The sequence below is a fragment of the Macaca nemestrina genome, chromosome 2 (assembly GCF_043159975.1).
Source record: "Macaca nemestrina isolate mMacNem1 chromosome 2, mMacNem.hap1, whole genome shotgun sequence".
In the NCBI taxonomy this organism is placed as follows: Eukaryota; Metazoa; Chordata; class Mammalia; order Primates; family Cercopithecidae; genus Macaca; species Macaca nemestrina.
In genome coordinates this window covers 14,479,386-14,496,660 of record NC_092126.1, presented here as the reverse complement: position 1 = coordinate 14,496,660, position 17,275 = coordinate 14,479,386, and the positions used below count along the sequence as shown (strand labels likewise).

The window sequence follows — 17,275 nt, the reverse complement described above, 5'->3', positions numbered from 1 at the left end:
AATCAAAATTCTGGTAATAAGACAAAGGCCAAAGAAAAATCACAACTGGCAATTTCTGCCCCAGTATGACTACAAATGATAGACTATGATGTTAAGAATTTCTGCTGAATAGAACCCATTCTTCATAATGAAAATAGGGGATCAAACAATAGATGCACACATAAAGTCTATAGATTCTTACCACCAATGGTATTAGCAGATTGTGATCCTGAACAAGTGTAAAGGCAGAATTAGGGTAAGGATTATAATCCATGAAGAGGGAAGGAGCAGTTTTTAAGTGGATGGCAGATGGAAATAAGAAAGCTTTAGTCAGTTCTCAGAAAATTAAAAACCCTAAAGCAAAAAAAGCAAACTTTAAAAAATCCCAAAAGCACAGATGTCTTTAACAAAAGCAGTACATTTAGTAGTTTTTAAAGCTAATCAACTGAAATCAGACACTCATGTACAAAGCAGATGAAATGAGATTGCAACAGTAAATGTAAATTCTTCAGCTTTTCTACTACTGACAGTCGAAATCAAAATCATTAAATGTTTGTTTTCATTAAACATTTAATTTAAAACTACTTACAAGGAACAACTACAACACTGTACAGCTGAAGAAAAATTACATGAAAAAGTTACAAATGTCATCTTTCTTAAGATGCACCAAAAAAAAACAAAAGATGGGAGGAGAGGAGACAAAGTTTCTGACAGGCTGTACAACCATTTGTATACAACCAGCCACTACCAACAGAAAAAGAGACACAATTCTGTCATAAATATAGGTCTAGTGATCTCTCCTTTGAGTCTCCATTTATTTATTTATTTTGGTTAGCCATCAGAACACACCTGCTTTGATCTGAGAGACTTTTTTTTTCTAAGTTGTGATACAAAGATACGGTAAGACCATGCAAGCCCTAATGAATCACTTTATGACAAAGTAAGGATGATGATCACGGTAATATTTCTGTGCAAATATATTGTAAAGAAACTTGCATACAAATTACATAATACCTTTTTAACAAAAGAATTTGGAATGGAACATATAGTCATTCAAATAAGTAAGCAAGCAAACAAACAAAAGTCCCTCTAATATAAAACCCAAATGATTTTACAGAGGGAAAGTCTTCTAATCTTAAAGTCCTATTTAGTCTAAGAAAGCCAATTATTGTGTTTTCACAATTTAGGAGATGTGGAGGATTATGGAACGGGTTTCAAAGTGAAAAGCCAAATGCAAAAAATTATTCTATTTTCTAGTGAAGTGATCTTTACTTACAATGTACATGAAAAGGAGGTCTCTTAAGTATTTAAAAAAAAGCAAAAAAAAAAAAAAAAAAAAAAGGCCCTTGGACTCTTTGCCCTGACATCAGCCTCAGTATTGTTTCAGAAAAGAACTAATATCTCACAATTAATTTTTATCCTTAGACAATGGACACGGAAATTCCTGGTCGTTATCTTTATGCTTTAATTTTCCTAATTTCATTATTTATTTATCTGTTTACTGAAGGCACTAAGAATAACAAGGTACAGAAGTACACAAAAGCAGTCTAAAATTCAGTTGACATTTGATTAAGAATAATAATAAGGATCATCTGTAGTATTTAAAATTTTTTAAAATTTTAAAAAAATTTAAAAATGACAATTTTATTAGCTAACATATATAGTGCTTATTCAAAGCTAAGCAATATTTTATGTATATTAAATACACTACATCATTTAATCCTCACAACAATCCTATGTAGATGCTATTATCCTCTTCATTTTACAGATGAAATTATAGAAGTACAGTAACTTCAAATAACCTCAAAGAGCCAGTATTCAATCCTGGGCAGACTCCAGTGTCCATGATCTAAACCGGTATGTACTTCTCAAACTTAATTGTGATACAAATCACTTGATGATCTTGTTAAAGACTGGATTCAGTAGATCTGTAATGGCATATGAGATTGTGTATTTCTAACTAGCTCCTAGATGATGCTAATACCGGTCTGGGCAGCACATATGGAAGAACACATCTTCTAACTACTATGCTACACTGCTAAAGATTAAGTTACTCTAAAAATATACAAGATCAGGGAAGAACATGATATGATCTACTGATTTAGTTGAGATAAAAGTTTTCCTATTCTTAAATAACCTTCAAGCTGCAAACCAATTTACTTCCGCTTATTTTTAGGACTCTTCTTGAGTGCTCCAATCATTACTCTGCCTGGATTTTCTGACTTTGGAAAAAGAGAAGGATCTGGTTGGTAAGACTTGTGTAATCACTATCCTGCCCTTCAATGCCCCATTCTCTTTCCCGATTTCAAGATTCAGGAATCAGGTTAAAAACAAACAAATAGGACATCCACATTCTAATAAATCACCTAAACAATGGTAGAAAATAGTTACATTTATTTCTTTCAAAAATAGCCAAGAAGGCTGGGTGCAGTGGCTCACACCTATAATCCCAGCATTTTGGCAGGCAGAGGCAGGAACACGGTTTGAGCCCAGGAGTTTGAGACTAGCCTGAGCAACACAGTGGGAACCCACCTCTATAAAAAAAAATTAGCCAGGAGTGGTGGCATGCACCTGTAGTCCCAGCTGCTTGAGAGGCTGAGGTAGGAGGATCCCTCGAGTCCAGGAGTTCCTGGCTTGTAGTGGGCAATGATTGCACCACTGCACCATTATAGCCTGGGTGACAAGAGTGAGATCCTGTCTCAAAAAAAGAAAAACAAATAGTGAAGCACATGAATAACTCCCACAATTACTTCCCTAGAAAACTGTCCTGGTTTTAGAGGTAAGCACTAAGGAAAATCTCTTGGTAAAGAAGGAAGAGGAACAAATGATTTTAAATTAATAATGCCATAAATGAGGCCAGGCATGGTGGCTCACACCTGTAATCCCAGCACTCTGGGAGGCCGAGGTGGGAGGATTGCTTGAGGCCAGAAGAACAAGACCAGTTTGGGCAACACAGCAAGACCCCATCTCTTAAAATAAACAAAAAATTAGCCAGGCATAGTGGCGCAAGCCTGTGGCACCAGCCACTCAACAGGCAAAGGTGGGAGCCCAGGAGTTGGAAGCTGCAAGGAGCTATTATTACACTGCTCTATTCCAGCCTGGGCAACAGAGTAAGACCCCATCTCTCATAAATAAATAAATAAATAAATAAATAAATAAATAAATAATTTTTAAAAATGCCATAAATATATGTTTACTATTCTGAAACATAGAAATAAATGATTAATTTTAGCTAGACCTCAAAATTGTGCTTTTTAATAATCGCACTTATGACAGCTTCCAGTGAAAGAGCAAAAATATAAATCCTAAATTTAACATGAATGCAACAGAATTGGTCATTTCAAATTACGTTTCCTCACTATAAATTAGCATATACCTGCCAAAAATGCTAACCAAAAATAGATAATCTAATAGATTTTGGGGAAAATAAGATACCATGTATCTGTCCTTGAATAATGTTACCTAAAATATAACCATATTTTGATGCTAATATATGGCAATTATTTTGTCTCTAAAAAGCACAATTTTCTACATTAGCGTCTGAGTAGAATGTGAACACCTTAATGCTAAGGATTTGTGCTATTTAAAATATCTCCATGCAAAAGTTTGTAAGGCAGATGAAGTTTTTCTTTCTAAGTGGCAGATATCAATGATGCAGCCCTAATAACACACCAAAGACAAGACAACACCCACTCAAAAAATTCCAAAACATGCACAACAACTGATCCAAAACATTGAAAAAAATACCTTCATTTTTGTCAGGTGATGATGAACCTAAAGCACAGAACAAGAACTCAGTATGTGGCTTGTCTTTTTTAAAATTAGCTTTGTCTTTATCCACTGGTCAATCATCTAATACAGTAATATACAAGGAACACACTTATCCTAACATAGTGACAAATATAGGAGGGCTGATAGGCAATACATACGCTGTGATTGAGACACCATTTTTGTTCGACTTCTTCCTCTAGAATCTGTCTTGGCATTTCCCATGCCAGCAAGTGGTGCTGAAAGTTTTGCTCTCACCCGGCCTGAGAAATAAAATAATTACATAATTAAAAACATTTTTCTATAATAATGTTTAATAATGAGGGGAGAAAAATCTCACTATTTTTAGGTATTGCCAAATTCTGTAATAATGTAATCATCAATTATGGGTTCTATTTCTCTTAAAAATTTTATAAACAGTATTTCGTTTTTACATGTTATACAATAAGCTAACTTTCCTTCAAGGGTAAAAAGAATCAAACTAAAAGATTTACATTCTTAGTTTAATTATTAGTCCAGCAGTTATCATTAAGATAATTACCATAGGCATGTCATTTGTTTCTCAATTGGTAGTTGCAATTCTGAAATTTTAGTTTCCATGAAGTTTACATTATTCTCAACTCAACCCTACAGTTTTAAATATAAGCCTAATCTTAGGAACAATTCAAACCATCCTTTTGACTGAAAATGTATTTCTAAAGGGATCTGAAGGAAGAGATATAATTAGGCAAAAGATTTAATCTCTTTATATCAGATTACTACACATGTATATGGACATGTTTACTGCTCTCTTCCTCCAATCAACCATTTCATTTAGAAAATGATTTGAGGAAATATGTATCACATAAGAGTTGGCATTTTTCTCAATATATTTCTTTTCATACCTCCCGAACTGCTCCTTTCTACTCTACCACTGCCTCATTCCCCTCCACAAAACTAGGCCACAAACATCCTCACTCTATTTCTAGGGCTCTTTAACCACAAGAAACATGTTTCTCAAGTGCTTAAGTTAGCTGCAGTTAATAAAAATAAGTGAGGACAGAATATATTATTGGATGGTACTTTGTTGTTCTTAAGCAATAGTCTCAACTACTATCAAATCAGAACCAATAAGGTTTGTCATTCAAAAAGAAGGGCTCAGAACTACTTTTAGTTAAAATTAAAAGATACAACTTGTAGGGTATACATGAAATACTGGCTAGCCCAATATGACCATATTAATTAGGAAAAAACATACTAAATAATAAGAATAAAAACTCCTTAAAGAATAAGGAGATATCACAAAATTAAGAAATGAGAAAAGATAAGAGAGTAGTAAGAACTAGGAATAAAACAGAATCAAAACCAGAAGTTTAATTGGTAGAATACCAGCATACTATCAACTTCAAGGCCCCTAATGAGCCCATGGTTCAGGCCTCTCACCCTTTTACAGTCTATTTTGAGCAGGACACAAAGTTCTCTTGACTAAAAAGTAAAACAAAATGACCAAATTATTATTTTTGAAATGGAGAATTTATCTACATTGTATATAACAAAGAAATGAGAATGTTAATTATTTTGATATTAACATTTGAAATTACAATTCCACAGTGCCAGAAATCATGTTTTTATTTTTATTTATTTATTTCTTGATACACAGTCTTGTTCTGCTGCCCAGGCTGGAGTGCGGTGGCACGATCATGGCTCACTGCAGCCTCGATCTCCGCTCCTCCCACCTAAGCCTCCAGAATAGCTGGGACTATAGGAGCGTGTCACCGCACCCAGCTAAATTTATAATTTTTTGTAGAGATGGGTTCTCACTATGTTGCCCAAGTTGGTCTCAAACTCCTGGGCTCAAGCAATCCTCCTACCTCAGCCTCCTGAAGTGCTGGGATTTCAGGTGTGAACCCCTACACCAGGCCAGAGATCATATTTTTATAGAGTATTCCAATTTAAAACTTAAAATACAAAATTATTTTAAATATATCAGAGTAAACATGAGACCAAATAAATTTTTTATTCTACTTGGTTTTGTATCGCAAAAAATAGTCATTCACATAACACCTAGAGGAAAAATTACATTTTGAATCAGAGGTTTTAAAAAGACAGATTTCAGGTAGAGTGAATATAAACACTAAATTCCTTTCTACAAACTCAAAACTATAAAAATGATTTTTAAGATGAACTGACTCAGTAAGATATGTGTAGCAATTCTGGTGTAATTCAATTTGAATCTGTGACCAATTCCCCACTTACTGATTCAAAAGGAGAAGACATATTTTAAAAGCAGACTAGGTAAATGCATTTAAAACTTCAATGATAAAGCAATGGTGCATGATCTCTTAAAGTATAAACGAATTGGCATAAATAAAAAAAACTACAAACATGTAAGAAAAGCATTAATGTCACTACTATAAAAAATGAATTATATGCTTACATTATACTATGTATTATTAAACATGTTAAGCAATTATGTTTTTCCAGCATGAGATGATCTGAAGTACAAAGCAAACTAGCAGGATGAATAATTAAAAAAAAAAAAAAAAAAAAAAGATCCACACATTACTAAGACAACCAAATATAAAATGTAGAACTTACTACCACTGGCAAATTATAAAGACTTGCAAAGAAATTAGCCTATTTTAGTTTTAATATTTAATTCCTACCAATGAAAATAGTAATGTAGATGTATTTGTGTTACTAACAAAATATATAATTCTTACCATCTTCAGATGCTGTTCCTAAATAAGAAAAATAAAACAGTATTTCAACAAATTCTGCCAATGTTGATATTAAGACCTGCCTCACAATCCCCACCCAACACTATAATGAAGGGTAAAAGCAAAACGTAACTTTTTGACAGCCTTAAATTAACTGTGGGAAGGTTCATTTTGAGAAAAACAAAATTTGAGGAAATCCAATGATTCACAGCACACAGAAAAAGGCTGAAACTAGGCAAATGAAAATAACAAAAATCTATAGGAAACATTTTTTGTCTGCTATATTTCATTCTTTAAATTTGAAATGGTATAAAAAATTAGAGAAATTAATCCCTCAAAAAATGTAACTCTGTAATTACTCTTTGAAAATGAAATTTTATAGCTCTTTTCAGGGTAGAAATGTTTTCTCTGCATTTTCAAAAGGTAGCCCATAAAGGAATCAGAAAAAGCTAACTAAGAAACATAGGAATAAAATCTATGACCTAGGCCTCATTTGCCCATTTTCATCAAAGCATCTACAAAGTAAAAACCTATCAATCCAATTCATTAGCTATTTATTCAACATTTATGTGCACTCCTTAAGATGTCGATGAGATCTATAAAAAATGACTAAGTACAAACATCATAACTCACTACTAAAGGGCAATAATATACATGTCTGTGTATTTTTTTTAAACATAGGATTGAACATCAGTAAGAGTATCACATCACATAACAGAAGTGACTCCTCAAATAGATTGATATTTCCTACCCAAACAGGAAAATATTTTGAATGGGAAAGTGATAAAAGTGTTTTTAAAGGATTCAGAATATCAATATCAGGATATCCAACGGGTTTGATACATAGAAACCAACTCTTGATGGGTTATCATTTCATTCAATATTTTATTATAATAATATAGAAAAGCAGAGACTAATATAACTAGCAGTCATGTACCTAACCCAAGGTTTAATAAATGTTATATCTCATTAAAACAGAAGATATATTAGATCAATTTTCCATTTACATAATAATTTACAGAAAAATATATAGTGTCTCTGTTTTTCTTAGATCTCATAATGTGGCATACAGATTTAGTATCTTAAGTTATTTAAAAAAGGTCAAGCTCATAGGTAACATTATGGTATCTGCTGCAGTGAAGGGAAAGTGTGGATAATATACTATCTAGTATCAGACAAAAAATATCATACAGGGTTGTTACTGAACCGAGCCACTACAGATAAACTGTAAGCAACTGAATACTGAAATTAAAAGGGCAAAGTTTAAAGTTCAATTTTGACTAAATGTTAGTTTACAACGCCCTCTAAAAAGTCAGCCTCTGTAACTTGCGTTTCATTTTCAAAAACAATCATATGAACTTATGAAATATGTCATTTGTCGTATCAGTTAGTAGACTAAAGAGGTGAATGAAATGATTTAGGAGATTTCTTTCCATTCTTCTGAATCCAGTATTTTTTACGAAGACTTAAATCGAGAATATTCAGAGGCGTACTTCTAAGAGCTCGGGAAAACATTTTAAGGTAATTAAGTTAAAACAAAATAGTTACCTAGTATTTGAGTAGACTGGGATATAACCCCAACTTTATTCAGAGAATTATGTAGCCATTTTTACATTAACGTTATCACTAAATAAGTATTAATAATACATTTTCAGAAAATAAGAGAAGAATGAACAAGAATATTATATAGAATCCAGGTTCCATAAAAATCTTTAGTAGAATTAGGAAAGGAAGTTCTTACCATCCAGCTTGTCAGAAGTATCCTCTTTGATGAAAGTGCAAGCAAGGAACAGAGGAAAACTTAATATATTAGAAGAAATGATTTTTATAATTCCTAGAAAACATTTTCTTTAAGAAGACAGAATTCATAGCACAGACATACATATCAAGCTTGTTTTCAACTAAAACAGACTAGGAAATTAAACAAGATGTGAGATAAAGACTTCACCTAATATACTAAGTAGATAATTTTTTAAAAGTTGATAATGAGTCTTATTTTCACTAGCCTAAAAAGAGAAAAGTTAGTGAGGTCCACGTCCTAGCCTTGGACTTTGCCGTCAGGCCAATCCCCTGCTCTAGTCTGAGTTTTTCCCATCCAGTCACATGGCCTTGTTTCTTTTCTCTCTTGTCTATAGTATACCCCCAAATTCCACACTTAGGCTCTCTCATCATTAGCCTCTGTTTACCACCTTGTTGCTTCCCCACCCACATCCTTTCTTAGAACTTTCAGCCCCTATAAAATTTCACATCTGAATGAATCTAACTCACTTTCTCTATTCTATTACTTGAGATGCCCCATAGAGAAAACTACACAACCATGAAGTTATGCATACTGGCAATACTAGAAACTGGGATAAATATCTGACTTGGTGTTTAGTGCCCATGCTAAAAGGATTTAACATAGCAGGACTGATATTGTTCTTAAGAAGTGTACGCTTGTGGGGCTGGTCTCTGGTAATCATTTTGGATCCTCCCTATATTAATAAGGTTATTTTAAGTGTGTGCACGGAGTTGTGGGGACACAGAACTCTGCTACGGTTCGCCTAAGCTGTTTTTGCAAACACTGTGATTTATGGTGAACACCTCCTTTCTTTTTGGGAATCTGGGATTCTGGTAATTGTGGCTGGTTGTGCAAGCAGAGTGCCTTATGTGACTACTCCCAATCCCCTACTGGCCCCCCAGCGTGAGTCTTAAGTGAGCTTCCTTAGGCAGAAACACTGCGAACATGTTGCATTGCTGTATTTCTTTTCTTTTCTTTTCTTTTTTAATAGTCTCGCTCTGTCACCCAGGCTGGAGTGCCATGGCGTAATCTCAACTCGAACTGCAGCCTCCACCTCCCAGGTTCGAGCGATTCTTGTGCCTCAGCCTCCCGAGTAGCTGGGACTAGAGGCACCTGCCACCGCGCCTGGCTAATTTTCGTATTTTTAGTAGAGACGAGGTTTCACCATGTTGGCCAGGCTGATCTCAAACTCCCGACCTCAAGTGATCTGCCCGCCTAGGCCTCCCAAAGTGCTAGGATTACACGTGTGAGCCACTGTGCCCTGCCCGCATTGCTCTATTTCATTGCTTGAGGAAGGAGTAGCCCCTCAACCCTATCTCTGGGAGACAAACTTTGAAAGCCTGTGTCTAGACTCCTTCAGACTATCTAACAGGTCTTTTTCTTTGCTCTAATAAATCCTTTTGCTCTAATAAATGTCAGCCACGAGTGCCCCACCTCTTGTGTCTACTCCCCCCAAATGGCTATTCTAAACTTCAAGTCAACCTGTTAGCACATGATCCTGACTGAATCTTTAGGCAGAAAGTCACAACAACCTCCCCAATCATACTCTTCTTAATGCCCAACTTTCTAAAATATCATATCTGATATCTACTACCTCTTCCACTTCCTTCCCTTCTACATCAGTGAAATGGCTGACCCTTCCACATTCAAGACTAACTCCCAGACTATGCTCCATATCCCATTCCTCACACCTTCCACAGCAACTTAGCTATTAATTATCTCCCTTCATCCTCACACTTCTAACTTTTCCATCTCTACTGACTTGCCACCTTAGGATACAAACATAATTCACTTTTCCAATCTTGTAAGACGATAAGTTCTTTCAACCACAGATAATTCTTACCATTCTTTCACCCCTTTTCTTTTCTTTTTTTTTTTTTTTTTTTTTTTTTTGAGACGGGGTCTCACGCTGTTGCCCAGGCTGGAGTGCAGTGGCGCGATCTCGGCTCACTGCAAGCTCCGCCTCCTGGGTTCACGCCATTCTCCTGCCTCAGCCTCCTGAGTAGCTAGGACTACAGGCGCCCGCCACCGCGCCCGGCTAATTTTTTGTATTTTTAGTAGAGACGGGGTTTCACTGTGGTCTCGATCTCCTGACCTTGTGATCTGCCCACCTCGGCCTCCCAAAGTGCTGGGATTACAGGCTTGAGCCACCGCGCCCGGCCTTCACCCCTTTTCTTGACCATCAGGCATAATAATAACTTGTACAGATTCTCTTTCCAACTTCTCAACCAACCAACTAAAATCTGACTTCTGTCCATATGACCTCACTGAAATTATATTTTCTTTTCCACTCAAGCAATTCCACAAACTCAATTGCTAGAATAAATATTCATAAATATGCACTCATACATCAAGGTTACCTTAACTTAAATTCCTGTTTCCTACCACCAAGTTTCCCCTTCAGGCTGAAGTTAAAGGGTGAACTTCAAAACACTTATGATGCTGCCAAAAACTTCAGTACTTTAGAGATAACAAAAACCAGTAGCAACTGCTTTAAGAAGGAATGCTGAGTTTAATACTGATTACAGTAAGTAAAAATGATCTAATGACTTCCAAATCTAATCTAATCATCAGCACAGATCTCTGCTAAGTTGTTGTTGTTGTCTTTTCTTTTTTTTTTTTTTTTGGAGAATGTGGAAAGGTCTCACTCTGTTACCCAGGCTGGAGTGCACTGGTGTGATCACGGCTCGCTGCAGCCTCGACTTCCCAGGCTCCAGCAATCCTCTCACCTCAGCTTTCCTAGTAGATGGGCCCACAGGCACGTGCTACCACACCTGGTTAATTTTTTGCTTTGGTAGAGGTGTGGTTTTGCCACGTTGCCCAGGCTGGTCTCGAATTCCTGAGCTCAAGCAATCCACCCGCCTCTACCTCCTAAAGTGCTGGTTTACAGGTGTTGAGTCACTGTGCTGGCCTCTCTGCCAAGTTCTATATACTACTGTATACCAAGGGTCCACTGAAAACTGCCAGTTTGAAGTCTCACAGGGACCTCAAACTCAAAATGCATAAAACGCAACAAACTTTTAGCTGCTCCTCCTTCAGCAACCTACCAATAGACTGAGAGATTCAGTATAGAAGCATATACCTCTGGATCCCTGGTACCTAGCAAAAACTAAGTGCTCAAGTAAGTGTGTGTTGAAAACTAATAGAACACTCCCTCTAATCCATATATGTATAGCCATAATAAGTGAGGCTCAAAGTAGAAGAAAACAGAGTTTATATCAGTCTTATGTGTGTAAGAAGGGTACATGAGACACAGCGGGTAGGGTGGGGTAAAGGGAGAAAGGGAAGCAGGAAAAAGAAGGAGAACATCCTTTATCCAACCCCTGAAAAAGCCACAGGCAGGTATCTGATTGTCCCTGAGTGGGAACCTGGATCAGATGAAGAAAAGAAAAAAGTAGTGGCATTTCTCCTTTTTACAATGAAACATGAAATTCAAACCTTAAAGAACAACAATAGGTTCTCGCAAAAAAAAAATAGTGTTCCAAATTGGCTTTCTAGTGCACATTAAAACACTTTAAATACAATATTTTTCTTCTTGTAAAAATAATATTCAAAGTAATGTGTTTTGCTCATATATATATATATGCGCACACACACACACACATACATATAGTGGATTCCTTAGGATTTTCTAAACACAAGATTGTGTTTTCTGCAAAGAGAGATAGTTTGTTCTTCCTTTCCAGTTTGGATACCTTCCATTTCTTTTCTTGCTTAACTGCCCTGGCTAGCACCTCCAATTTAACATTACTCCAACGTAATGTTAAATAGAGCCAAGAGTGCACATTCTTGTCTTGTTACTGATCTTAGGGAAAAATATCCAGTTTTTTAATCATCAAGTAGGATGTTAGCTGTGGATTTTTCAAAGATGCTCTTTATCAGGTTGAGAAAAATGACTTCTGTTCCTAGTTTGTTGAGTATGTTTATTATGAAAGGGTCTTTAATTTTGTCAAATGCTTTTTCTGCTGGTACTGAGATGATCATGAGGTTTTTGTCTTTCTTCTATTAATATGGTACATACGTTGACTGGTCTTCACATACTGAAATAACCTTGCATTCTTGGCAATGTAATGCTTTGAAACAAAAAGTTTTCTGAAAATTAAAAGCAGTAATCAACCCCGTTAACACCTTTGTAATATATCACTGACGTGATATATATATTCTTCCATGTATAATTTTACACAAAATGATGAAATTACTACATACTATTTGGTAGCCTGCATAATTCAATCTTTGTTGAAAATATGACTTTTTAATGGCTGCACACAACATATATAAGGATACAATATAACTCAACTATCCCCTCTGTTACACATTAAGGTTGATGCTAATAATGTTATTAAAAACACGAACATTCTTTTTAAAAATGTTATTATGTAAACATTGAATTACTGGGGCAAAAATTCTGATTTAAAAATGCTTCATGGAATTCCATATTGGAACTCAGAAAAAGTGTCCCATCACTAATTCACATCAGCGTTGCCTGATGAGGCCCTTTTTACCACACTCTTGAAAACAGTAGGCACTACCCTTAACTTTCTTGTTATAGTTATAGGTCTATCCATTTGCATTTGTTTGATTACAGCTAAGGTTCAACATTTATTCTGGTATTTGTTGGCAATTGTGATACATGCTTTTCTTGATATATAGAGTTCATCTGTTTTTAATGGACTTGAAAAACTTCTCAACTTTTTTACTAGTATGTGGCAAAATATTTTTCTCTTTTAGTTTTTGCTTAAGATTTCATATTTTCATACTTTAGATTTAAATTCAAGAGATTTTTTGTCCTTCATGGCTTATTTGCTTTTATGTATAGGAATTCCTGTGTCAACCTGAGATTTGAGGAATACTCACCTATTATGTTTTCATCAAGTTGCTTTATGTTTTTAATGTTTTTATCATCTAGAATATAATTCTATATGATGTGTAACATGGTTCTAACTTAATTTTATACCAGATTATAAACCATGTGTCTAAACACAATTTACTGAATAATCTACTCCTCTTCACGGTTCTGAATGCAGCTGTGCCAACTTTATCATGTACTATATTCATACCTAAATTCTCTGCATTTCTTAACCTATAAGAAACCTGAATCTATAAGAGTACTCCTTATTTAAAATGTTTTGGGCCAAAAACATTTTAGGATTTCAGATTTTGAAATATGTGCATTCACACTTAACTGATTGAGCACGCCTAAGCATCGTTAATTCAAAAATCCAAAATCCGAAATACCTTTTTTTTTTTTTGATGGAGTCTCACTCTGTCACCCAGGCTGAAGGTGCATGGCACGATTTTGGCTCACTGCAACCTCCACCTCCTGGGTTCAAGCAATTCTCCTGCCTCAGCCTCCTAAGTAGCTGGGATTACAGGCATGAGCTACCACGCCCAGCTAATTTTTGCATTTTTAGTAGAGATAGGGTTTCGCCACGTTGTCCAGGCTGGTCACGAACTCCTGATCTCAGGTGATCCACCCGCCTTGGTTCGAAATACCTCTGAGTGCCATGTTGGTGCTCAAAAAGTTTCAGATTTTGGAGCATTTCAGATTTCAGATTTTTTAGATTAGGTATGCTCAACTTGTATTGTGTTCAGGTCATTTGCTTGCTTAGTGTTCCACCAGTACTACCCCCCAAAAAAAAAAAAAAAAAAGAAGCATGATGAAGAGATATGCAATACAGATAACCAACCTCAACTTTTTAATTTGATGGACATAAAAACATGAAAAAAACAAACTGAATAGAGTTTTGGAATATATGTTTAGGGTTTGGTTAGACAGAGTAGAGCTTTGCCATTCTCCCAGATCTCCAAAAGGCTTCACATTCTTGATAAGAGAAAGAGAAGTAGGAGAAAGAAAACAAGAAAGCTAGATACAAGACCAATTCCCTTCCCAAACTCCCTTAGAAACTAGTGGCTAGATGTGGTAGAAGTGCAGTTATGAAAACTCTACAGGCAATCATGGACTCAAGAATTGTTGCTTTGATCAAGATGATGATGAAGACAAGGGAAAAGGAGAAACAAGGCAGCTCAGATTCCTCAGAAGCATGTCCCCAATACAGAATTATATTTAAACATATGGACTATCCTTAAATAATAAGAATGAATAGAAATGATTAAGGTATATGAACTTGTCTTCACAGAGATCAGGGAGAGAACATGGTACAATTTTCCATAATCAGTTGTCTTACCTAGTGATGCATAGGAACCTGGATTCAGGGCACCTGCACCTAAGCGCCCGTTTCGCACAGACTGTCCAGCAGCATGATGTGCTTTGGCACCAGCAGCAGCATTCACATCAATGTCACTTCGTGAACGCTGCAGACTTCCTGGAAGGGAACTAGCTTTGCTGCTGCCTGCTGATACTATGAAAGACAAAGCAAAGGTAACCTGTATCATTTAAATCACTGAAAACATGAAAATTGTATAAACCTGACCACCATGAGTTAATCTGAAGACAAATGGTCAACAAAAAGGCAGTGGCCAAATGGACAGTACTATTAAGTATTTTAAAGTTAGAATGCCTCAGTTTCAATCACAACTAAGTCTTCAGCAATTTTCTCAGTATTTCTCTGCCTTATTCCTCTCCTTTAAAATGGGAAAAATGATAACATTCTGACTATAAAATTCACAGGACTGTCTTGTAGATGAAGAGATTATGTTTAGGACTGATTTATGCAAAGGAAGCACTATACAAGATAAATAGAAGGCAGCAGTATCATTTTTTACTATAAGAAAAATACAAGAAAAACTAGTCCAGGAGTAGAGATATTAAAAAATTAATGGAGGTTCTGCCACTCTGTGGAAATGCAAATTAAGTCATTCAATTTCTGGTCTTTAGATTTTCAGTTTTTTATTTTTATTTATTTATTTATTTTTTGAGATGGAGTCTCGCTCTGTCACCCAGGCTGGAGTGCAGTGGTGCGATCTCGACTCACTGCAACCTCCACCTCCTGGGTTCAAGCGATTCTCCTGCCTCAGCCTCCTGAGTAGCTGGGATTATGGGCATGTGCCACCATGTCCGGCTAATTTTTGTGTTTTTAGTAGAGATGGGGTTTCCCCACGTTGGCCAGTCTGGTCAGGAGTTTTATAAACTGTGAGTTATGACCCATTAATAAGCTGTAAAATCAACTGAGTGTATCATGAGAAGCCATTATGAAGAAATGAAACAACTGAAAGCAGAGTGCATCACAAGTAAGAGAAAGTATGGCTTCCTGCAACTTTGGGTTATATTATGTATGTATACATGTATACATATACAGGTAAAGTTCATTATGTGTGGTACTGGGTTACCATGTAAAATGATCTTCTCACTATGGAGCACATCAAAAGAGTTTGAAAGCTACTGTTTTAAAGATAAAATAGGTTATAACTCTTACTTAAAGAGAAAATTACCTCTTCCAGCCACAGTTGATGGATTTGCTGTAGACCATTTGGAAGAAAAAGGGCGACTGCAAGGTATAAAAAATGCTTTTAGTAAGAAGACAATTTAACATTCCTCTGATAAAAACCAATAAAATACTACTGAATTTTGTGGAAAGTTGAGAAGTATTTCTTTTTTATTTTTATTTTTCTGAGACAAAGCCTTGCTGTGTCACCCAGGCTAAAGTGTAGTGCCACAATCATGGCTCACTGCAGTCTTGACCTCCCCAACTCAAGTGATCATCCCACCTCAACCTCTCAAGTTTACTGGGACTGCAGGTGCATGCCACCAAGCATGGCTAATTTTTACATTTTTAACAGAGATCGGGTTTCCCTATGTTTCCCAGGCTGGTCTCAAACTCCTGAGCTCAAGTGTGATCCTCCTACCTCAGCCTCCTAAAGTGCTGGAATTATATGTGTGAACCACCATGCCTAGCTGGTACTTCTAATTTTAACTCTCCTTTTACAAATCGCATTAGAACAGTTCCTCCCAATCATCATATATCAATGGTGTCTCAATTAGCTATGAAGCAAAGATAAAATACTGGCAGTGAATAAAGACTGTAAGCTCTACAGAGATAGAGATCAGGTTGCCTTTGTTCACTCTGCTCCTCAACACACATCATGGTGACCACCAAAGAGAACTCAATAACAGTACTATTATTATTCACTTGTATCCTGAGATATTTTACTTAGAAGAAGAAAGGGGTAGTGTTATCACTAGCACATAGGCAACTCAGCATAACCAAAGCCTCTCTCACCTAAGTTGTAAGGTTGTAATGTCCGTGTAATGTTTAAGCTAACATTATATTATTTTTGTAAGTGTCTCCTAAAATTGTTGTTCTCTTAGATTGAGACAGATCACTTTAAGGTTCACAGAATCTAAAGTTGTTTATGTTTAAAAATGTTATATTAGAGCAATATAAAATATCTTCCTTTAGATCCTTTGTACTCAAAATATGGTCCATGAACAAACAGCATTTAGCATCACCTAGAAGCTTGCAAAAAATGAAAAATCTCAGGCCCCACCCCAAAATTATTGAATCAGATTCCAGATTTTAACAAGATCTTCAGGTGATTCGTGTATACTTTAAAGTTTGAGCATAGTTAATAAAAAGAGAACAAAAGCAACAAAGACAGCTCATTTCAGATGATGAACTTATCACAAATTTAAACAGAAGTTTAAATAGAAATTTAAATAAAAGTTGAGATAGGTCATTATTCCTACAACAATTATTTTTGAAATCAGATTGTATCTACTTTTATTCTGAAAACCTACAAGAAACTGAACTTCAGTACAGTATTTGAATGACCCAGTGAGTGCCTGCTTAAATTCTGTACCCTAGGTGCCCCCTTGCCTCCCCCTGGTCCCAGTTCTGCATCAGAGTTGCCAAGGCAACCAGCAATCTTTGTGGGGGTCAAGATCCCCAAAAGAAAAAAATTACAGAGAGGATTTCTGGAGACAGAGACTTGCTCTGTTGCCAAGGCTGGAGTGTAGTGGCACGATCTCAGCTCACTGCAACCTCCACCTCCCAGGTTCAAGCAATTCTCCTGCCTCAGCCTCCTGAGTAGCTGGGATTATAGGCACCCGCCACCATGTCTGGCTAATTTTTAGTAGAGATGGGGTTTCCCC

The 17,275-nt window shown here is 36.1% G+C and overlaps 1 protein-coding gene across 50 annotated transcripts in view; it reads right to left on the bottom strand.

Moving 5' to 3' along the window:
* LOC105470926 (cytoplasmic linker associated protein 2) overlaps positions 1-17,275 on the bottom strand; it is a 220,733-nt gene that overhangs the window by 94,552 nt on the left and 108,906 nt on the right. For 26 of the 50 annotated variants that reach the window (XM_071090719.1, XM_071090725.1, XM_071090727.1 and 23 more), the window contains 5 exons: positions 15,616-15,671; positions 14,412-14,585; positions 8,188-8,211; positions 6,450-6,467; positions 3,909-4,010 (listed from right to left, as the gene is read on the bottom strand). In XM_071090719.1, the coding sequence (XP_070946820.1) occupies positions 3,909-4,010; positions 6,450-6,467; positions 8,188-8,211; positions 14,412-14,585; positions 15,616-15,671 (374 nt within the window). Of the gene's footprint in view, positions 1-181; positions 209-3,726; positions 3,754-3,908; positions 4,011-6,449; positions 6,468-8,187; positions 8,212-14,411; positions 14,586-15,615; positions 15,672-17,275 lie in introns of all 50 variants that reach the window. The other 24 variants (XM_011723234.2, XM_011723240.2, XM_071090710.1 and 21 more) reach the window with 4 other exon arrangements.